This window comes from Pseudophryne corroboree, chromosome 3 (genome assembly GCF_028390025.1).
Source record: "Pseudophryne corroboree isolate aPseCor3 chromosome 3, aPseCor3.hap2, whole genome shotgun sequence".
NCBI classification, from domain to species: domain Eukaryota; kingdom Metazoa; phylum Chordata; class Amphibia; order Anura; family Myobatrachidae; genus Pseudophryne; species Pseudophryne corroboree.
Window position 1 is genome coordinate 706607705 of NC_086446.1, and position 25117 is coordinate 706632821.

The following is a 25117-nucleotide window of genomic DNA, read 5'->3' on the forward strand; positions in this document are numbered from 1 at the left end:
GCTGATCAATTGGAAAAAGTCCTCGCTGGTCCCAGCTCAGAGCATGGTGCACCTGGGGGCACTCCTGGACACACACTGTCAGAGACTGTTTTTGTCTCCAGACAAAGTCCTGAAGCTTCAAGACAGGATAACATGCTTTCTTTGTCGCCCTAGAGTGTCGATACACTCGGCGATGCAAGTACTTGGCCTCATGGTGTCAACCTTCAACATGGTGGAGTACACTCAATTTCATTCCCACCCTCTGCAACAGTTGATTCTTTCCAAGTGGGACGGTCTTCCTCATCGGGTCAGATCTCAAATGATCTCTTTGACTCCGGAGGTTCCTCTGTCGCTAACCTGCTGGTTTCAGGACCAGCAATTGAGCAGGGGATGTCCCTTCTGGATCCCTGACTAGGTCCTGCTGTCAATGGATGCCAGTTTAAGGGGAAGGGGAGCGGTGTTGGAGCAACACTCTTTTCACAGTCGGTGAACCAAGGAGGAACCACTCCTCCGAATAAATATTTCAAAGCTGACGGCAGTGTTCAATGTGCTATCACTTGCCCTGCCTCTGGTACAGAACAGGCCTGTTCAAGTACAATCAGACAATGCCACCATGATGGCATACATAAACCATAATGGTGATGATGGAAGAGTCAAAGATCCTCTTTTGGGCAGAACGCCACCTGCCAGCCATATCGGCAGTGTTCATTCCTGGCGTCCTAAACTGGGAAGTAGACATCCTCATGTCCAGGACGTGCATGCTGGAGGGTGAAGTCTTTAAACTCCTAGTACACAATCGTCAAGGTTCCGGTCTGTGGATCAAGAATCAGGGATCCTCAAGCAGCTTTCATGGATACACTGGTGATTCCATTGAACTTTCGGCTGCCCTTCGTGTTTGCTCCTGTGTCACTCCACATATCTGCCTTGTCGGTTTGGTTTCAGCTAAAAATTGCATCTATACCTGATGTTCATACTTTCACTCAGGGTGTTCTTTGGATTCAGCCTCCCTATGTACCTCCTGTGGCTCCATGGGATCTGCATGTTGCTGAAGCCTTGCAAGAGTCTCCATTTGAACCTCTTGAATCGGCAGACCTTAAATGGCTTATGGATAAGGTCCTGTTCTTGCTGGCTATTGCCAATTTATGAAAAACATACTTTACGATCCACACGGACTACAATTGGGAATGGTAACCTGTGCTGAGTGCAGCAGTAGCTGAGCAAGGCACCTTGCCCAAAGCATGGTGAGTGAAGCGAGCCATGCAAGGGGACACGGTGCACTAATTGGAGTTCCCCGTCACTTTACGAAGAAAACAACATCAAAAAATGTTCAAGAACCCATGTTGACTTTTTGACCTGTCGACCTAATGACCATGTCGACCTAGTGTCCCTGTCGATCTAATGCATGTCAATCTTCAGTGGTCGACCTAATGACTGTTGACCTAAGTTGAGTTGACCCAAGGACCCATACCCCAAGCAGCAGCAATGCTTGATCCGTTCACAAATGAATAAGGCCCAATGCTACCAGTTGTCCCTACTTTTTAGTAGATTTTACTGAGATTTAAGGAGTTGTACAAGGCAATATCCCAAATTTTCATACAAAGTATGATTTATCTTATTTTTATACTTTTCATTTTACATTTTAATCATTAAATACTGTTTTCACCATCTATTATTATTCTCTGTTATATACATTTTCTGGTTACTATACAGTATATTGATTAGGAATATTTACTGTACCAAGAAAACCTTCACTACAATCATGCTCAGTGAACATGCCATCCTTTGAATTGTAATGTATTAGAAAACTCCTTTGACTAATGAGCTAATTTGTTCCTATCATGCAGAAAAGTATTCCTGATTTCTTTAAAAAAAAAAAATGTTGCCAATATTTTTAACGTCTGACTTCCCCTAGAGATAGAGAATATAACGGTAGATAAGTTGGTCACTGTAGATCTGTACCTTAACTTAAGCAACATTATTGTTTCCTTACTAAGTCTTACCTGTGCCATCTTCTATCAGAGAGGATGAAATTTGTAAATGCTCTGAAGTTTCTTTGGAAAGTTTGAAAAAGCTAAGGTCAATCTCCTTGGACAGACATCCTTTGCTGTCAGTCTGGAAAAGATAAGAAAAAAAGTATGAATAATATAAATGCATGATAAGGTTAAGTGAGGAAGCTAGACATACTGTTTGTAGAGATGATTTCCATTGGATAGATGTTCAGCAACTTAAAGAGCCATACTGTAAATCATAGGGGTAATTCTGAGTTGATCGCAGCAGCAAGTTTGTTAGCAATTGGGCAAAACCATGTGCACTGGAGGGGAGGGGGGGGCCGATATAACATTTGTAGACAGAGTTAGATTTGGGTGGATTATATTGTTTCTGTGCAGGGTAAATACTGGCTGCTTTATTTTTACACTGCAATTTAGATATCAGTTTGAATACACCCCACCCAAATTTAACTCTCTCTGCACATGTTATATCTGCCCCTCCTGCAGTACACATGGTTTTGCCCAATTGCTAACAAAATTGCTGCTGCGATCAACTCAGAATTAGGCCCCACAAGGGCAAAACAAACAAAACCCAATAGTACAAAAAAGATTAAAACATATGTTAAAGTAGAACGTTTAATAAGGGACACAAATATATACTAGTAAAGTAGAGGGATTGTCAGATGAGAAAGTAGTCTACATTAACAAAGGCAGCAGAAAGGCCCAGTAGGATGTGTAAAAAGAAATGACCCTTAGATTTGAGAGTGAGATGATCATGAAGAAATTTGGAAACATCTGTTATTGCTGATGGTAGGGATATTGAAGACGGTTAAGAAGGAAGTTGGAGGAGTAGATGGTGTTGGGTAACTTGTTAAAAGGCCACTGGAGAACTTTAGAGACAAAGGTTATGAAAGAGCTATGCTAGAGAGAGTAGTTGGTTGAAGTTTATTTGAGAATGGATGAGCCCTGGGCTTTCCTGAAGGAGAAGGTTATAGTACCAGAAGAGAGTACTAGGTAGAAGAGGCAAGCAAAATGGCACAGTAACAGGTATCAGGAGAGTGACTTCAGTGAAAGTATTAGGATATAAGGTCAAGATGAAGGAGAAAGGAAGAAAAAACAAGACATGATGGTTGAGTAGGCTTGATAGGAAAGTACAGTGTTTAAGAAGAGGAACATGATGGTATCGTTTTTGAAAGCCCAATCAAGGGGGAAAAAACAAGAAATTAAGGTGGGCAAACAATACTATTAAAATGAGCATGCAAAGTAGCTAAAAGGAAAGAAAAGATTGTATGCCACAATGGATTAATCAGAATGTATTAAAGTCAGAAAATATGAGGGCAGAAATTTGGACATTCTGTCAGCCAGGATAGTTGTCAATAAGACATAGCTATCAGAGATTAGATACCACAAAGATATAAATAGGATTAGCACAGAAAAATAGTATTACACACCAAGACCACAACTAGTGGAGAACTTGAGCCCAGCTCTTTATATTTATTTCTCATATACAAAGTGCCTTTCTCATTGGGGTATTTCCGGGTATTCAGTTGTACCCAGAGTTTAATTCCCTTGAGAATTATTTATTAATACTAGGGAATGTGAAGCTGGTAAAAAAAGGTAATTAAGCTAAACTAGATCTACATAGATACATCAATCCAGCAACCATCCACTACCTATCCATCCATTCAGTGCTGTATTTAAAATAAAATATTCTAAACACACACACACACACACACACACACACACACACACACACACACACACACACACTCCACAGAATTATCAAGTGATGTTCTTAGAATAGTTCTTAGAACATTTTAGAACAGTGTTTCCCAACTTCAGTCCTGAGGAAACCCTAACTGCGTATGTTTTCCATATTCCGTGATAGAGTACTGGTACATTCATCATTACTAACACATTTTATAATTGATTTTTTTTGTAATCAAATACATTTCCAAATATTAACATGTGGAAAATGTTACTGAAGATAGAAGGAAGAGTGAACCATAGAACGTTAAAAAATAATCAGATGAACTGCACTGAAGGAAAAAAATTACAAAATAGAGCAAAAAAACATGGAGGAGTTGAAGATACAGATAATGGGATTAAAGGGGACACTTGGATAGAAACAGCCCCTTCACCATCAGAAATATGCAGTACTTGTGCCATTTGAACCATTTGGAGAGGAAGCAGTAGTGGAGTATGGTATCCTGTCTCCATCTCAATAGTGAAAATAATTTTAGTAGTGCTCTGGAGCCAGTTGGGGATTCTTCTGGAATTGAGTAATATTGCTTTGGATTGCAATGAAGCTATGTCACAAAACTTATCAATTGTAGTTTGGAAAAAGTACAACAAGGTGGGAAATTACACTAGACCTTGGTTTATGACTGTAAAGATCAGGCCTGAAATGTCATGCCAAAGGCTTTTCATGTGAGGTCAAGCCTAGAATACCTGCAAAAAAAAAATCTCATGCAGGAACAGTTATGCCAGCATATTCTGGTTTTTATGAGTAACATTTAATACAACTTGGTTGGTGTCATGATGGATCAGTTTAACCTGTAGTTCTAAATGGTCATAGCATAGGGATATGTAGTGCCTGGATAGGTAGACCATCTCCCACTGTTGAGGAGAGAGGGTAGAGGCTAGATCTGATTCCCACTGCAATTGAAAAGGATATTCCTCCTGGGAGATACCCCTTAGAAAGTGCCTGTACCAAAAATCTTTTCCACGTTCAACATTCCTACTTCTGAGGAGAGTATCAGAAGGGTCAGGAAAGAAGCACTGTTTTCATAACACTAGTGTTCCAATGACATATCTGCAAATATTTATATATTTTTTGAAGGGAGTCCAAATTGAAATTGGAGTTGAGAAAATGGGAATTTGTAGACATTAAATTAGATCGGGTGGCAACTCCCCTACAACCCTATGCAGAGACACTGAGATCATGAATATGATGGGTAGTAGCTGTTACAGAAAGCAACCAAGTGGTATGAACCATGTCCTCTCAGAACCCTGAGGGAATCCTAAATGGGTGGACGAGTAATTGGAAAGGAGATACACAAATGTATAGGGGTATATAGGAGGTCTACCATAGGGTTATTTGGAAACAGGGCCTACTCCTGGTCCACATTTTGTGAGTGAGGCAACAACCAGTATCCAAGTTGAGATTATTGAAGGGACCAAAATAGGAGAATAGGCTCGAACATTCCAGTGCACACAACAGATGCAAACTGACTCATGGGTCAAAAAAAAAAATCTGGAGTAAAACAAGTCCCTTTGTACCAGGGTAGTAGCAGAGCCGAAGTCTAACAATTTGTCTCCCATCTGTACAACAACCTGTATCAGAGGTGGAATGGGGCATGTTTTAGAACTGGTACAGATCCCCACAAAGGAGCAGTCCATTTGTGTATGCACTCTTTCTTGATGTCGGAATTGACCACATGATGAACACAACTCTGGTGGAGATGCTGGGGAACTCACATACTCTAATCCGCTGGCTTCCGGGTAGCAGTAAACATCAATTTGCCTGTAGTGCAATATCTGCGGTGAAAAGCCTCTCCCACTCCATTAAAATATAACACTCCAATCAAGGGATCTGAACACTAATCCTCATGTACCATATTCAGACTTCTAGCCTGTGAGCTATCAGTAATAGTATAACATATACATAAATCTGCTTAGCTGCAGTGGTCCAAGTTTAGAATTATATATAGCTTGTACATAGATAAAAGGCTTTCAAGTTAAAAGACTTTCCAGATATCCAACGGTATTTGTCAGAAGTGCCAATCGGCCAGTCACACCCTGCTGTTTTGGGATTATAGCAAAGAATATATAGGGGGTGGGGTGGGGCAGCCAGTGAAAGGAGCAACCTTGCAGCAACCAAGCATTTTGCTTAATAACCAGAGGCAATGTGGTTCATACAAATGTAAACAGTAAACATATAATAATCTCTAGAATAGCTGAGACCGACCGCCATGATACACTATAGGTAGTCAAGAAAAAATGACTACACTTCTTCGCTGTGATCCCAGTGTCTAGGAGAACAAAAATACCTGAAAACAGGACATCTATAATACATTATAACTATTATATTATTTCAAATAAATCTGGACACTTCCTTTATGAATGCTATAAGTTACACCACATACTTAGATCAGGGCTGGCCAAACCGGTCCTCGAGATCTACCAACAGTTCATGTTTTCCAGGCCTCCTGGAGATCTGTAGAATTGTCATCTAGGAATGAATGCAGCACATGTTATTTAGTAATGACTACACCTGTGCACCAGTTAGGTGGTCTGGAAAATGTGAACTGTTGGTAGATCTTGAGGACCGGTTTGGCCAGCCCTGCTGTAGATGATCCAGCTTCTCAATAAATGTATCAGATGTCAAAGAATATCAATCATTTCTGTACAAACCAGAATAACTACTTAGGTTTCTTAGTTTCTGCAAATCCCTCTGCACTAATCCTGAGCCGGCATTTCTCACCTTAACATCCTGTAGTTTTATGCATTTTTCTGAGTGTCCACCATCTTCTTCACTGCTGCTCTCAGTTTGCCATGCATGGAAAGCACTGGCAAGACAGACTGTAAGGTTAACAGAGCCATGTACTGGTTTTCCATAGGTGTAGCTAGAAAGTGAATAAATTAGATAATAATGGTGACTCTATCTCATAATCCATATATTTATCACTAAAACCCATTTAGTTTGATCAGTGTTATAACTGCATGATGACAAAACATATGAGGATATATACACAGATGCAGCACTCTCTGAATTCTAGTATAGGGTGCAAGAGCCCATAAAAAAAATGGATCGAAATACTATATATATATATATATATATATATATATATATATATATGTATATATATATATATATATATATATATATATATATAGAGTACAGATAGTGTAATGGTTAGCATTACTGCCTCACAGCACTGAGGTCATGGGTTAAATCCCACCCATGGCCCTAACTGTGTGGAGTTTGTATATTATCCTCATACTTGCATGGGTTTCCTCTGGGTGCTCTGGTTTTCTCCCACAATCCGAAAATATACTGGTAAGTTAATTGGATCCCAACAAAAATTAACCCTAGCGTGAATGTGTGTGCGTGTACATGTGGTAGGGACTATAGATTGGCAGGGACTGATGTGAATGACCAAATATTCTCTGTAAAGCGCTGCCGGAATATGTGTGCGCTATATAAATAGCTGGTAATAATAATTTTATATATATATATATATATATATATATATATATACATGTTCTAAAAATACAAGAAAAGATCTAAACTGAGCCACTAGGGTGTTACTTATACCAAATATAGCAGCACTGTGGACTCAATACCACATGACATTAAATATACAGAACCACACTATGGCAATCTCCTCCGCTTCTTCCATGCTCATTGGAATCTTAACCTACTTTATATATTAATATATTGGAAAGTCACTCAGCAGGGTGATGAGTATGAAATATAATGGATAATAAGAATCATAGAATCAAAATCGGCTTCACTAAGCTAGTCTAGAGATGTGCAGCTGGCACTTTTCGTGTTTTGTGTTTTGGTTTTGGTTCTAATTCCATTTTCGTGTTTTGGTTTTGCCAAAACCACCCTTTCGTGTTTTGGTTTTGGTTTTGGTTTTGGATCTGGGTGATTTAAAAAAAAAACCCATAAAAACAGCTAAAACCAAAGAATTTGGGGGTAATTTTGCTCTTACGTTATTATTAACCTCAATAACATTAATTTCCACTCATTTCCAGTCTATTCTGTACACCTCACACCTCACAATATTGTTTTTAGGCCTAAAAGTTGCACAGAGGTGGCTGTATGACTAAGCTAAGTGACACTAGTGTACGCACAAACACCTGGCCTATCTAGGAGTGGCACTGCAGTGGTAGACAGGATGGCAGATTTGAAAAAATAGGCCCCAAACAGCACATGATGCAAAGAAGAAAATGAGGTGCAAGATGGAATTGTCCTTGGGCCCTCCCACCCACCCTTATGTTGTATAAACAGCCTCAGGACATACACACTTTTACAAACCAATAATTTCAGCCACAGGGTCTGCCATACAACTGTGGCTGAAATGACTGGTTTGTTTGGGCCCCCACCAAAAAAGAAGCAATCAATCTCTCCTTGCACAAACTGGCTCTAAAGAGGCAAGATGTCCACCTCATCATCATCATCCTTTTCCTCACCCCTTTCACCGTGTACATCTTCCTCACTGAGTATTAATTCGTCCCCACTGGAATCCACAATCACCTGTGTACTTTCTGGAGGCAATTGCTGGTAAAGGTCTTCCCGGAAGACTTTAAAATTCATTTTGATGAACATCATCTTCTCCACATTTTGTGGAAGTAACCTCCTATGCCAATCACTGACAAGGTTACCGGCTGCACTAAAAACGCTTTCAGAGTACACACTGGAGGGGGGGCAACTTAGGTAAAATAAAGCCAGTTTGTGCAAGGGCCTCCAAATTGCCTCTTTTTCCTGCCAGTATATGTAAGGACTGTCTGACATGCCTACCTGGATGCTGTCACTCATATAGTCCTCCGCCATTCTTTCAATGGTGACAGAATTATATGTAGTGACAGTAGACATGTCAGTAATCATTGGTAGGTCCTTCAGTATGGATCAGTTGTCAGCTTTCACTCCTGACTGCCCAGCATCACCGCCAGCAGTCCCAGTGGTGGGAAAAATTGAAGGAGGAGCTGTTGACGGGTCATGTTCCGCTTGAGTTGACAATTTACTAACCAGCAGGTCTTTGCACCTCTGCACACTTAAGTCTGCTGGAAAAAGAGATACAACGTAGGCTTTAAACCTAGGATCGAGCACGGTGGCCAAAATGTAGTGCTATGATTTCAACAGATTGCCCACCCTTGAATCCTGGCAAAGTGAATGAAGGGCTCCATCCACAAGTCCCACATACTTTGCGGAATCGCTCCATCTTAGCTGCTCCTTCAATTTATCCAGCTGCTGCTGCAAAAGCATGATGAGGGGAATGACCTGACTCAAGCTGGCAGTGTCTGAACTGACTTCACGTGTGGCAAGTTCGAAGGGTTGGAGAACCTTGCACAAGATGGAAATCATTCTCCACTGCACTTGAGTCAGGTGCATTACCCCTCCTTTGCATATATCGTAGGTGGATGCTTTAATGGCCTTTTGCTGCTCCTCCGTCCTCTGAAGCATATAGAGTGTTGAATTCCACCTTGTTACCACCTCTTGCTTCAGTTGATGGTGGGGCAGGTTGAGGAGTGTTTGCTGGCGCTCCAGTCTTCGGCACGCAGTGGCAGAATGCCGAAAGTGTCCATAAATTTTTCGGGCCACCGACAGCATCTCCTGAACACCCCTCTAATTTTTTAAAAAAATTCTGCACCACCAAATTAATTGAATGTGCAAAACATGGGACATGCTGGAATTTGCCCAGATGTAATGCACGCACAATATTGGTGGCATTGTCCGATATCACAAATCCCCAGGAGAGTCCAATTGGGGTAAGCCATTCTGCGATGATGTTCCTCAGTTTCCGTAAGAGGTTGTCAGCTGTGTGCCTCTTATGGAAAGCGGTGATACATAGCGTAGCCTGCCTAGGAATGAGTTGGCGCTTCCATGATGTTGCTACTGGTGCCGCTCCGGGAGGCAATACATCTACCCAGTGGGCTGTTACAGTCATATAGTCCATAGTCTGCCATGTTCCACTTGTCCACATGTCCGTGGTTGAGTGGACACTGGATACAACCACATTTTTTAATACAATGGTGACTCTTTTTCTGACGTCTGTGTACATTCTCGGTATCGCCTGCCTAGAGAAGTGGAACCTAGATGGGATTTGATACCGGGGACACAGTACCTCAAACAAATTTTTAAGTGACTCTGAACTAATGGTGGATACCAGACACACCTCTAACACCAACATAGCTGTCAAGGCCTCAGTTATCTGCTTTGCAAAAGGATGACTGCTGTCATATTTCAACTTCCTCACAAAGAACTGTTGGACAGTCAATTGCTTACTGGAAATAGTACAAGTGGTCTTCTGACTTCCCCTCTGGGATGACGATCGACTCCCAGCAGAAACAACAGCAGCGGCCGCAACAGCAGGCGTACCACTCAAGGATCCTATGGAGGAATCCCGGTTAGAAGAGGACTCCTCAGTCTTGACAGTGACATTGCCTGCAGGACTACGGACATTCCTGACTGAGGAGGAAGTTGACGTTGAGGGAGTTGGTGGTGTGGCTTGCAGGAGCTTGGGTACAGGAGGAAGAAGGGATTTAGGTGTCAGTGGACTGCTTACGCTCTTACCCAAAGTTTCACAACTTGACAGTGACTTCTGAAGAATGCGCAGCAGGTGACATTTAAGGGAGGATGTTCCTAGGTGGTTAACATCCTTACCCCTACTTATTACAGATTGACAGAGGCAACAGATGGCTTGACACCTGTTGTCCGGATTTGAGGAGAAATAATTCCACACCGAAGAGGTGGCTTTTTTGGTAGTTTGCCGAGGCATCACAATGGGCTTCTTCATCCCAAGGACAACAGGTGTCTCACCTGGTGCCTGACTTAAACAAACCACATCACCATAAGAATCCTCATCGTCAACTTCCTCCTCAGCTCCAGCAACACCCATATCCTCATCCTGGTGTACTTCAACAGTGACATCTTCAATTTGAATATCAGGAACTGGACTGTGGGTGCTCCTTCCAGCACTTGCAGGGGATGTGCAAATGGTGGAAGGAGCCACCTCTTCCCATCCAGTGTTGGGAAGGTCAGGCATCGCAACCGCCGACACAATTGGACTCTCCTTGGGGATTTGTGATACCATCTCAGAGCGCACAGTTCTTTTCTGTGCTCTTTCCAGCTTAACTCTTTTAATTTTTCTAGCGAGAGGATCAGGGCTTCCATCTTCATGTGAAGACTTTTTGAGGAAGGGGAGGGAATCCCCGAAACGCGTTGAAGTTGCTGCTAACCATCATATTTGATCACTTGTTTTTGCTGTATTGGACGACTAAAAAGTCGTGTGCTTTGGAAGAAAAAACACTGGTCTGCTCCATTCCTGCTGTCTATTCTGTGAGGGGTGTCAAAGATACCGTTACGTGCACGCGAGACAGTACACTAATGTAAGTGTTATTCCAACAGCATATTTCATTGTAAATGAAATTTACCGTGGATGTTCGGTGATATAAAGATACCTTTACGTGAAAACGAGACAGAACAATAAAGTGAGTGTCTCTCTAATTAAAGGAAAGTGTCATGTGAAGCTGAACCACTAGCCATGAACATATGCCAAGGCCTCAGCCGTTCCTTGCCACTCCGTGTCGTAAATGGCATATTGGCAAATTTACGTTTCTCCTCAGATTATTTAAATTTATTTTTCTTGGTTCTTTTTACTGAACTTTGGCTTTTTGGATTTTACACGCCCTCTACTATCACATTGGGCATCGGCCTTGGCAGATGACATTAATGGCATTTCATCGTCTATGTCATGGCTAGTGGCAACAGCTTCAGCACAAGGAGAAAGTGGTTCTTCTTGATCTTTCCCTATTTTCTCCTCAAAATTTTGATTCTCCATTATTTTTTGGGAGTTATAAGAGACAATATGCGTCACAGGAATGACTGGAATTACTGATGACACAGGACACTACCACTGGTCTGATGCAGCCCAACAGGTTGTTATAATTGTTACACTGCAGCAGTGGATATATAGCAGCAGCGTATATCGTCACTGGAATTACTGATGACACAGGACACTACCACTGGTCTGATGCAGCCCAACAGGTTGTTATAATTGTTACACTGCAGCAGTGGATATATATAGCAGCAGCATATATCGTCACTGGAATTACTGATATATATACTGGAATTACTGATATATGGCAGCAGAGAACACCAACACTGAATGGCTGGACTTATACAGCACAATACACTGACTACACTGGACTGGTCTGCACAAAACAGCACCACTTTACAGCTACACTGGATATATGGACTGGACTGAGCAGCACAACACTTGCCACCCCACTTTCCGCCCCAATAAACTGACAATGAGCACACTGAATACACATCCACTCACTGTCCGAGACTGGAGTGAAAATGGCCACGATGCGCAACTCCTTATATGGAGTCCAAATACCGCGAGAATCTGACAGCGAGATGATGACGTTTTTCCGCGTTCGGGTTTCCGAGTCAAGAGGGAAAATCCGAGCCTGGCTCGGATCCGGAATCGAAAGGCAAAGTTCGGGGGGGGGGGGGGTTCTCTGGGAACCGAACCCACTCATCTCTAGTGAACAGTATTAGAGGGGATTATGATAGATAATTATACATGGAACTAATGCCAGTTCCATTTGAGTTCTAATACCGAAGGACTTGGGAATAATAAAAGGTGGTTTATTATTTCTAGTGATTCCCGTTGCTAGCATTTACTGTTTTAACTTTTATAGTCATTGTAAGTATTGAAATTTGTACATTATATGCGGCATAATTCCATATATAAGTGCTTTAGAAGTTTCTTCTTATAGATTTTATGTTATGAACACATTATCAGACACTACCGCTATTAATTATAGGATTGTTTAGCTTGGATATATTATAGTGTTTGGAATGTATATGCAGCCAATTGGATGCTAGTGGGTCTAAAACAAGGATGGGGAATCTCCAGCCCTCCAGCTGTTGTTGAACTACACATACCAGCATGCCTTGCTACAGTTTTGCTATTTGGCCATGCTAAAACTGTTGCAGGGCATGCTGGGATGTGTAGTTTAAGAACAGCTAGAAGGCTGAAGGTTCCCGATCCCTGATCTAAAAGGTCTCCAATACATCACTCAAGCCAGCCCCCTGACAAACTCCTTGACGAAATGCGTAGAGGCGTGGCTTGGTGTCGAAACTATCCTGAAGCTCCCGCTCTGGTGCTCGAGTACTCTGTGATGGTGAGCTATGACTGGAGGTCCGGCTGACAGCATGGTGTGGTCCCGATTCCAGTGGTGGAGATTGCCGTAGTGTGGTACTATATATATTGTCATGTGGTATTGAGTACACAGTTCTGCTATATTTGGTACAAGCAATACTCTAGTGGCTCAATTTTAAGAATAAACTAATTTGTATTATGGAGCGAACCTTCTATTAATCACTTTTAAGATACAGGTATCCCAAAGGATCCTGAGAAGTTCTTATAGGCCCTACACACTTAAAGATTTCACTGGAAGATACGAACGACCTCGTTCATCAATGAACGACATACTGTTCATATCTTTCAGTGTGTAGGTACTGAAGATGAATGATGCGCAGCCCCGCGCTCATTCATTGATGATGCCAGCTCGTTCATACCTGCAGGCCAATATGGACAATCTCATCCATATTAGCATGCAGTGCTATGGAGCCGGGTGGCGGGGGGAGTGAAGAAATTTCACTCCCCCCATCACCCCCCCTTCCTTGCCGCTGGGTTGTCTAATGGCCGTATCAGCTGTTAGGCAGCTCGGTGGCCAGTCACCGAGTGTGTAGGGCCCATTACAGTCGGGAGCTGCAGTCTAATTAGAACAGAAAAGACCAAGTGCTGCCAATCAACTGAGAATTAAGGAGTCAGAATGAGAGACTGCTTCTTGGATTAAGTGTAGTCAGTTTTACTCATGTGCACAGGTAGTTTCTAGCACACATATATTTTGTCTACACACACACATAAATATATATATATATATATATATGCAGGGGCGTTTTAAGAGAGGAGGGGAACTCATGCAGCCTCCATCCACGGGCCCCCTCCTCTCCGGCAGCAAGTAGACTCTGGCAAACTGCCAGTGTCTACTGTGCATGCACAGTTCTTCGGGAACATGGCGCCTGCACCTTGTTCCTGGGGACATCTCCAGTGCGCATGCGCAAATCACTCAGAAATGGCCATGGCAGCCATTTTCCGAAAGATTTATGCTTGCACTAGAGGGCCGTCACTCCAGTCACAGCAGTCACAGCCTCCCATGCCATACCTCTGCTATACTCCTGGCAGTTGATATAAAAATGACTAGAATAAAACAAAGATATTGATAACATAAACATTTTCTTTGTTTTTTTGTAATCATTTTTATAGCTGACGCTCACCAGCTTTGTGGAGATCCCTGGAACTGCAGTGAGACAAGAGATGAGGCAGCGGCAGCACTGTCTAGGTTCTACAGTCAGATACTACTTTACAGAGTGGGTGCAAAGCTACACCACGGGCAGTATTGCTGCATAAAAAGGTTGCTAATAGAGGCATGCCTCTGAGTGTGGGGGTGGGCCTATGCACTGATAGATGCCTACAGTGTGTCATGTGACTAGGAAGTGCAATGTAGTGTAAAGAGATCGGAGCTCAGCCCACAGCAGCAGCAACAGGGAAAGAAGACACAGGGATGCAAGTAGTAGAATCAATGGACACTGTAGCTTGGTGTAGTGAGGAGAGATTTACAGTAAGTTGGGGGTGAGACAGGCTCCCAGCACTCAGACTTATCGCCATGTGTGCCTACCCAGCCATTCAGCTCACCGCACATCACTGATATATATATATATAAATTCGAAAACCCTCCCTCACTCACTGACAGACTCATCACTATAAATTCTCTTACTTCCCAATGTGTTAGGAAGCTGAAATGTCACATTGGCATTCTTCAGGTGAGAAATAGGAAAACTATGTAATTGGAATGTTAATAAACCTCCCCTAATGGGATAAAAAGGGGGTTGACATAATAACATCATTACAGATGTGTAGCTTGCGTTGCATGAACGATAACGCATATACAGGAAGAAAACAAGATTGCCATATAGTGGTGCACGTTAATAATCATAATAAAATGTAACTTTTTATTCATATTATTAAAAAGAACATTGCAAAATATAGGATAAAATAAAGAAGTGAAAGAATAGAGAAAGTTTAAAATATGTGTCTTCCCACACAAAGGGCGTCCGCAAGCTATAGTTCTGTATGCCTATTATAGTATGTGTATATCCTTATATTTTCTTGTGCTTATTAATAAATATTATGCAATTATCAGCAATTGTTTGTGTCTTGTTCTTCGTTCCCTTATTAGTACATATCCTAGGGTTTCACAGAGATTTGTGTATTGATTCTTATGATTCTTATTGATTCTTATTGATTCTTATTCTTATACCCAAATCTAACTCTCTCTGCACATGTTATATCTGCCTCCCCTGCAGAGCACATGGTTTTGCCCAAATGCTATAAAAATCCTGCTGTGATCAACTTGGAATTACCCCCAATGTCCGTCAGTCCCAATAAGCTCACTTTGTGTGGTAACTGCAGTGTGTACAGAGATTTGCCTAACAGCATGTAAAATACATCACACCAAGAAAATCATTGTTCATAGAGGAACAATATTTGTGTAGTGTGTATTCAGGAAATTGAATGTTTTCAGGATTGTCTCATCTGACAGAAACAAACTGTGGATCATTCATCTTTCAGATGTGTGCCTAGCTGAAATAGAAATAAAATCTAGTAATAATAGAACAGGACAGTATAAGTTTGAAGAGCCACACTATAGAAATACTGTTCTTCATACCTGCCACAAGCCTCCAGGTGAAAGGATTTATCTATCACTGCTATAGGGGATGGTACATTCAAATGAAATTCAAATCTCTTCAGTACTGAAAGAAATAGAAAGAGGAATCAAAATGATATACTGTAGAGGATTATGGGCACAAATGACAGTAGCAATACGGATAATATTATGACATATTGCGAGTTACATTTTTGTTATGTCGTTAGGTTATACTGTAGGTCTGCCCCACACAGATCAACATGATGGAAAATGTTAAGTGTAGTTCATTAGAATGTATTTCTCTGAGGACATACTATGACCAGCAGACAAAATTAAGTGAACAGCTATTTATAAATAATGCCTTTTGTATGTGGCTGTTTATTAATTACATCAAGCTGAACACAGCAGTGGTAAGCAGGATTAAACACTTAGGTGTCTAACTAAAGAGTGTATTCAGACTGCAAACAGATCTCATAGACCAAATGTTATGTTATCTATTTTGACTGCAAATGTATATTTCTACACTAGCAAGGAGCTTTAGTTATCCTAAAAAATACATGATATTAGTGTGTTGGTTAGGTACAATTTGGCAATCACTAGCATGTATAGGTTGGATGAAATGACCACTCTGACCAATCACACCTCCCAGCTATGTTATATTTACACTAAATAATGGAAATTCATGTGAACATACAATATTTCAGATAGTTATTACACAGAGGACATTATGTACAGTTATTTGTACTTGAGTTAAAAATAATGTGGGCATTCCTAGGATGGACCCTGATTTAATTAACTGGTCAGCAAGTCATCAGAGATTTAGTCATTATATCATCTATGGAGTAGAGGGTCAGGTGATCACATGTGTAGGAGTTTATTGATCTGTGTCAAACTAGGAGGTCAATTTGAAGTTGATAAATATGTACCTCTAGTTTCTGATGCTCCCCCTCAGCCAGAATAAGCTGCGTGTTATAGTCTATAACTTTTTTCCTTTTTATTTGAAATTGCAACACGTTTGTCTATGTAATCTGTTACTCTTCATATCATTTCTATAATCAAGCATTGCACTTCTTTTGTAAATAAAGTTTTCCTTTATTAGTCAGTTTTATAAATTCTCCAGAACTCAATTTTTGAGGAAGCTATTTGATCACTAAGGTTATGCTGTAACCTATTAGTTGCTAGAAGCAGAAGGAAACCAGCTAGCTGTGTGGTAGTCTGTGTCGTTGAGTCTGCTCAGTTGTGATAGAGTGTAATGGGTGATGGCAGTAAATAGGTGTAGGGTACAAAAGTAAGAGAGACAGACTATCCAATGTGAATATTATACAGGTTGAGTATCCCTTATCCAAAATGCTTGGGACCAGAGGTATTTTGGATATCGGATTTTTCCGTATTTTGGAATAATTGCATACCATAATGAGATACCATGGTGATGGGACCCAATTCTAAGCACAGAATTATTTTTTATGTTACATATACACCTTATACACACAGCCTGAAGGTCATTTAATACAATATTTTTAATAACTTTGTGTTTTAAACAAAGTTTGAGTACATTGAGCCACAGAAAACAAAGATTTCACTATGTCACTCTCACTCAAAAAAGTCTGTATTTCGGAATATTTGGATATGGGATACTCAACCTGTATTTAGCTCTTCCTTTGTTATTTCAGGACATGGGAATCTGCGTGATTGGTCAAGGTGACTAAATTATTTTCACTATGACTATTGTCAGTGAAATTTCAGAGATGCCTACTGGGGTCCCTGACAATGACCAACTTAGACACTTTCAATTTAGTCATCTTCCCATCTACTTCATTTCTCTATTAGATGGGCCAAGTGGTTCTTATCTGCTGTCAATTTCTATATTTCTATATTTAACTAGGAATCTTTTATAACTCCCCTATGCTTCTCTCCTACTCACACTGTAAATTCTACTTGAAGTTATATTATCTGTTAAGCAAATTAATTTAAGTCAACATACAGTATCTGCACAGGTTTTAAAATTTGTCCTTTAAAAGTATTGTAGTCAATAATTGTTTGAGATCACATTTAGATTTGGATCATAATTATGTCCAGTAATAATTTCTTGCTATGTACAGTAGCTGCAGATATCTATGTTGAGTTGCATAGTACTAGTCGCACAGGTTGATTCATATCGAGTAGATGACCCACATTTTTATTATCAAGAACATGTTAATGTTATTCAAAACTTTTTGGGGGGTACTACCACAGGCAAAATAAATCTACAAAAGAAAGGAAGAGAAAGGGTTCGAAATGCCCTATGGTGGTGCACACAATCTTAAAATATAACTTGTATTACAATATATAACAAAAAACCAGCGAATATTAAAAGGAAAATAGAATGGTGTAAATAAGTTCAGAGGAGTGGGAATTTTGTGCAAGTCTGACCATTTTTTTAAAGCAGCCATTATTAACAAGGCAAAACCAACCTGATTTTGCCTTGTAAATGATTGCTGCTTTAAAAAAAGCAGCAGACTCGCACAAAATTCCTGCACCTCCGGAACTCGCGGAATATTACATTTGCCTATATAATTCAACATAGAAATCTACAAAAGAAAGTAAGAGAAAGGGTTCGAAATGCCCTATGGTGGTGCACACAATCTTATATTAAAATATAACTTTTATTACACTATATAATAAAACCAGCGAATATTAAAAGGAAAATAGAATGGTGTAAATAAGAAAGAAATCGTGACTAAAATGAAAATGCTGCGCACTAGATGTCACCGGATTGGCTCGTATATTGCTATTGGAGTTTATAGATAGTCAAGAGTGTGTTAGGAGTGTATAATTCCTGTATATATGTCCATTAACTGTAGTTCAGTTCACGTTCACACTACGGTTCTTCTGGCTATAAATAGGACTCCTAAAGTAAACGTCTAAATTTTCTAATCCCTCCCAGGATTTAAAGTATGAGACCCGTTGAAGAAGCAGGATTCCAGATGCCATCGTATATAATATAATGATAATACCCTGATTTATATAGATTGCTGTGTGTGATGCTTTCAATAAATATTCTCAATGAATTGATCAAACAAATAGTGTATATTATACTTTCTTATTCCACTATGTCTCAGAATTAGTGTCCAGACTCTATTATAAGGTTCCAATAGCACCTATGTGCCCTTGGGTCTGGGACTGAGGGTCGACAGCACAAAGGTCGACACACATTAGGTCGACACCAATTGGTCGACACACCTTAGGTCGACATGGACAAAAGGTCGACATAGACAAAAGGTCGACAGGAACAAGGTCGACATGGAAAAAGGTTGACATGAGTTTTTTATGTTTTTTTTGGTGTCGTTTTCTTTGCAGAGTGACCGGGAACCCCAATTAGTGCACCGCGTCCCCTCGCATGGTGCCTTCGCTCCGCTACCGCTTCGCTCGGCACACTTTACCGTTCCAATCGTAGTCCACGTGGATCGTTAAGTATGAAAAGGTTCAAAAAAAGAAAAAAATCGCGAAAAACTCATGTCAACCTTTTTTCATGTCGACCTTGTTCCTGTCGACCTTTTGCCCATGTCGACATTTTGTCCACGTCGACCTAAGGTGTGTCGACCAATTGGTGTCAACCTAATGTGTGTCGACCTTTGTGCTGTCGACCTGGAGTCCGGATCCCGTGCCCTCCTAAGCTTCATGAATAATGTTATGTCCACTGAGAGAGAAACATTAGAACGTTAGGATACAAATGTATCCACTACAAGAGAAACAGCAGCTGTCAGTTCAAGGATTAGACTCTGGCAGTAACAGACATTTCAATTGTAACAAGTGATAGATACAATTATCCCAATTTCATTGTAACATAATTTTGGCTCATTTAGAGCTGTAATAGTTGCTGACAGTTAATAATCCCTTGTTAAGGTATTACTATATATCACATAATAATACTGGCTGCTTTATTTTTACACTGCAATTAGATTTCAGTTTGAACACACCCCACCCAAAATCTAAAGCTCTCTGCACATGATATACCTGCCCCACCTGCACTGCACATGGTTTTGCCCATTAGAGAAAGAAATTGCTGTCGACGGTGTGTGTGTCCTGTTTTTATTTGGGTATTTTTTTCCCAGTAGTACTACAGGTACCAGCGGGCCCGTTTTTCTCCCGCATGCTGGTACTTGTGGTTCTCCAAGTACCAGCTTGCGGGGGAGGCTTGCTGGGACTTGTAGTACTACTGGAAGAAACAATATCTTTTTATTATCACAAAAGGCTATCAGCCCCCCCATCCGCAGCCCATTGGATGGGGGGGACACAGCCTCGGGCTTCACCCCTGGCCCTTGGGTGGCTGGGGGGGGACCCCTTGATTGAAGGGGTCCCCACTCCCCCAGGGTACCCCGGCCAGGGGTGACTAGTTGGATATTTGATGCCACGGCCGCAGGGCACGGCATAAAAGTGACCCCCGGCTGTGGCATTATCTGTCCAGCTAGTGGAGCCCGATGCTGGTGTTAAAAATACGGGGGACCCCTACTCTTTTTGTCCCCCGTATTTTTGGCACCAGCACCAGGCGCAGAGCCCGGTGCTGGTTTTAAAAATACGGGGGAACCCCTGTCAATTTTTTCCCCGCATTTTTAGAACCAGGACCAGCTCGAAGAGCCCGAGGCTGGTTATGCTTTGGAGGGGGGACCCCACGCCATTTTTTTTTATGATTTCACCGTTCCAGCATAAAAAAAAAATAAAAAAAAAATAATATTTTAAAAAATATATAAATAATATTTGTGCCTCCAAAAAAAAAAAAAAGTACCTAATCCCTTCTAATATAAATAGATCTGCTATTCCCCAAAAAAAAAAAAAAAACATGTTTAAATTTTTTTTATTTGTTTTCACCCTCCAAAGTGTGGCGGATTGAAAATGACGAATTTGCTGTCTAAAAGCACTGCTGTCGAATTTCCAAACTTGAATTGAATATGCTTTGGTCGAATTGCAGCACTTATATCATTGCAGAAAAGTCGAATTTGCAAAAATTCGAATTTCAAAAAGTCGAATTTTGAAAGTCCGTTTTTTGGTCGGAAAGCACTTAATTGCATAGGCGATTTTTTTTTTGGGTCGAAAATGACCCGAAATTCGACAATTTCGGGAATTCGACCACAATTGCATATACCGTTATATGTCTTTACTGAGTTGCCCCCTGAGACTGTTTGTAGCGTTGTCGGCTCCTCTTCTATGACAGGAACTGGGTGCTGCAGCAGAATTTCACACTGCAGCACCTGGCTCCTGTGTCATTGCGGAGGAGCCCACAGATTGGTGTCACCCCTTCTAGGTGTCACACCCAGGGTGCGGGCCGCACCCACCACACCCGGCTTGTGACGCCACTGATTATTATTATGTTTAGTACTAGACTGGGTGACAGGGGTGGTAAGGGATCTCCTCAGTGGGTCCCACTTCCTAAGGTTACCTTTTCCTCTCTTACAACTCAAGTTCCAGACCATTCACTGAAATAAAACATTGTTACTTTATTAGTGGGTCATTTACTTGGCACAGCAGGACCACGGACTGGTGAATGACATGGACCCTTATCATAGCATCCTACCCCTGTGGACCCATTATGCCCCAGTCCAACACTGTTCTAGATGTTCATAATGTGGACTATACAAAGTATACAGATTACCCTTCATAACTGTGGGCCTAATTCAGACCTGATCACAGCAGCAATTTCTTTCTCTAATGGGCAAAACCATGTGCAGTGCAGGTGGGGCAGGTATATCATGTGCAGAGAGCTTTAGATTTTGGGTGGGGTGTGTTCAAACTGAAATCTAATTGCAGTGTAAAAATAAAGCAGCCAGTATTATTTACCCTACACATTAACAAAATAACCCATCCAAATCTAACTCTCTCTGCCCATGTTATATTTGTCCCACCTGCAGTGCATATGGTTTTGCCCATTAAAGAAAGATTTTACTTCTGCGATCAGGTCTGATTTAGGCCATGGACTAGACATCATTTACATGGGTCATGTTTGCTGTATACACTGGGTTATACATACTCATACAGGTTATATACATAGACCTAGGGACATCAGTAGGGATTACAGAACTCTGTGACAATAGTCGTACAGTTCCTCAGGATATAAACTATGAAATAGTAACAAATATGTTATACTTTATGATACACAATTTATGCTCTGCAAATCAAAAACTTGCAGATGTTGGCAAAGCATTGACTTATTTATACACATTGTTGTGCAATTTTACTGTTGTAAACTTCATTATAACCATATGTTAGTATATTTATTTTTTATATGTAAATCTATTACTACGCTTTGGTTTATGTGCAACTTACCATATTCAGACACAGTAAAGTCTTTTGCACATGCAGAAGGTATGTCAATTGTATATCTTCCAAGAGATAGTTCATTGGACAAAGGGAAAGTGAAATCACCAATCCCATGGTTAACAGGTGCATTCAGCCATTGTCCAATGCGGTTCTGGTTTGGATCCTGTGAGAAAACAGAGTAAAGATAGATCTGTTGTAATCCATTGTGGCAGAGGCATCACTTGTGGGATGTAGGGGTGTGGATAGTGCCGGATTACCAAATAGGCAGAGTAGGCATCGGTCTTTGGGCGCCGCACCTTTTAGGAACCCCCAACCACAGATAAATATAATATTCATTTGATCTTGAAAAATTTTCATAAATTGTTTCCAAAAGATAGAAAAAATGAATCAACTCAAAGAAACTAAGGGGTCTATTTACTAAGCCTTGGACAGAGATAAAGTACCAGCCAATCAGCTCCTGCCATGTCACAGGCTGGGTTTGAAAAATGACACTTAGGAGCTGATTGGCTGGTACTTTATCTCCATCCACTTTATCTCTGTCCAACTCTTAGTAAATAGACCCCTAAAACCTTACATTAAAGATGTTATAGAGAAAATACTGTATTAATGTAATGTACCCATTAACAACTTAAAGTACAGAAATCATAGACATCAGATTACAGTTTCCAGATTGTAGACTGTTAATTGGTAAAATTAAAAACGTATTAGGAGGTAATTTGCGAGGGAGCCCCGGTATTTAGACTGACTAGGGGCCTCCACAGGGTTTAATCCGGCACTGTGTGAGGACGGCACCCGGGTGTCAGCCTTCTAGGGGGTGACACCAAACTGCTGACTCCTCCTCAGTGAATGGGAGATATTATCGTGCAGCGCCCAGCTCGTGTCCCTGTAGAGGAGCCAACAGTGCAAGCGGAGTGTCTGGGGGGCAGCCCAGCATTACGGGGAGCGCTGGGTACACCCCCAGAGTGATGTAAACATTTGATAAGTTTAAGATTTTGTAATAGTTTTCCTGGTAACATCAGCAGTAACATTTAGTAGATACAATCCAAAATACAGGAGCACATAACATAATAACCAGAAAATAATAAAAGCAAAAATGACTGTGGGCTAGATGCATCATCGCTTAGAGAGAGATAAAGTGGAGAGAGATAGAGTACCAGCCAATCAGCTCCTAACTGCCATGTCTCAGGCTGTGTTTGAAAAATGACAGTTAGGAGCTGATTGTCTGGTACTTTTTCTCTGTCCATTTTATCACTCTCTAAGCGATGGTGCATGACTTGATATGATGGACCTTTTAATGTAAAATAAACATTGGTCTTGTTCTTCAACCCATATAAATGGTTAAATTAAAACATAATCAGATACAGAAATTGGTAATGTAATACTTACCTTTAGCTTAATCACAGAAATCTGATAACAAAGAAAAAGAAAACAGCACAGTGAAAATAAATTCTTAATGACTTCATAACTATGTATTAGATACATGCAGTCAGGTAAACAGTATACAGCAGTATCATTGCTTCATCTCATAACACTGGGGGTAAAAGCACTAATCTGTATTCTCAAGAGTTTTACAGTCTCATTATGTGTTTAGCATTGTGAAACAGATCAGCTGTATACAGCAGGGCCTGATTGGGAGTGTCGGACACATACCTCCCAACATGACCCTCTCCAGCAGGGACACAATGCTCTGTTTCTGGACTTCACTCTTAATGTACGATTGCTGGCACCTGTGTTGAACAGGTTAATGGATAAGAAAAGTGTTTCAGAACAGGTGATGGCAATCATAAATTAAGAGGGAAGTCCAGGAGCAGAGCATTCTGTCCCTCCTGGAGAGGGTCATGTTGGGAGGTATGCGGACACAATATTGTTGTCAGATGCAGTTGGATATATTTTCTCCTGTGTACGCATCTATAGCGGCAGGGTGACGACTGAGAGGTGACAAGGAAGTGGCTATGTGAATGAATGGAGATGGTACATCTTATAGGCGTATCATGGCCGTGTTGCTGACGTGGCTCTGTGCTCAGACGATTAATCACTCAAATTGAAAGCCAGACTGTGATGGACAATCTACACTTCGCATGTGGCTGATGCAATTTTAGATAATGGTTGCATTTAAAGATGCCCCAAGCAGGATTTTACCATCTAAAGAAGCACAAAGTGGGCATCTTAGTCCTTGCACATGCAGATGCATGCTTATACACCAAGGAGGGGCTTGTACACCAAGGAGGGACTTGTACACTAGGGAGGAGCTTGTACACTAGATTAGGGCTTGTACACCAGGGAACGGCTTATACAACAGGGAGGGGCTTATATACCAGGAAAAGGCTTGTAAACCAAGGAGGAGCTTGTACACCAGGGAGGAACTTGTACACCTGGGAGGGGCTTGTACACCAGGGAGAGGCTTGTACCAAGGGCTGATTGGCCATAGGGCTCACCAGGAAGACTCCTGGTCGGCCAACTTGTCTGTGGGGCCTATTTTGTGTTTTGTCATGTGGGCCACCCCCCACATGGCAAGCAGCCCACCACACTCAGTACACTGCATTGTCCCCATTCATTCTGTTATTCAAACTCTGCAGTACAGTAATTCTGCCACAGTGATGCTGCCATGGCTACACAGTATGTTATTCCAGTGCCGTAACTAGGCATTTTAGCGCTGTGTGCAAGAAACGACATTGGCGCCCCCCCCCACATGTAAGATAGGGGCAGTGCGCGCCGTAGGCACGCAAAAAATATATAGGTGTGTGGCTTCATGGGAATGGGCGTGGCCACAAAATAATAGAAATTCATACTACGGTACACAGTAGTCTCCATTATTCAAATTACGCTGCACAGTAGCGCCACTACACCAGGTAGAGCCACTTTTATAAATTACAGCAGACAGCGTCCCCCTTTTTACACATTACAGCAGACAGTCCCCCTTTTTACACATTGCGGCAGCCAGTCCACCTGTTTTACACACTGCAGCAGCCAGTTCCCCTTTTTACACATTGCGGCAGCCAGGCCCCCTTTTTTACACATTACAGCACACAGCGTCCCCTTTTTTAACATTACGGCAGACAGCGTCCCCTTTTTACACATGACAGCAGACAGCGTCCCCGTTTTTACACATTACGGCAGCCAGTCCCCCTTTTTACACATTACGGCAGCCAGTCCCCCTTTTCACATATTACGGCAGCCAGTCCCCCTTTTTACACATTGCGGCAGCCAGTCCCCTTTTTTACACATTGCGGCAGCCAGTCCCCCTTTTTACACATTGCGGCAGCCAGTCCCCCTTTTTACACATTGCGGCAGCCAGGCCCCCTTTTTACACATTGCGGCAGCCAGGCGCCCTTTTTTACACATTA

The 25117-nt window shown here is 41.4% G+C and overlaps 1 protein-coding gene across 1 annotated transcript in view; it reads right to left on the reverse strand.

Annotated features, from left to right (window-relative positions):
* The window catches only part of LOC135057412 (alpha-2-macroglobulin-like), a 139014-nt gene that overhangs the window by 92205 nt on the left and 21692 nt on the right, over positions 1 to 25117 (reverse strand). Inside the window, exons 4-8 of the mRNA XM_063963302.1 lie at positions 23160 to 23180; positions 21780 to 21936; positions 15504 to 15588; positions 6454 to 6595; positions 1980 to 2091 (exon numbers count right to left, since the gene is read on the reverse strand). Coding sequence (XP_063819372.1) covers positions 1980 to 2091; positions 6454 to 6595; positions 15504 to 15588; positions 21780 to 21936; positions 23160 to 23180 — 517 coding nt within the window. The remainder of the gene's footprint in view (positions 1 to 1979; positions 2092 to 6453; positions 6596 to 15503; positions 15589 to 21779; positions 21937 to 23159; positions 23181 to 25117) is intronic.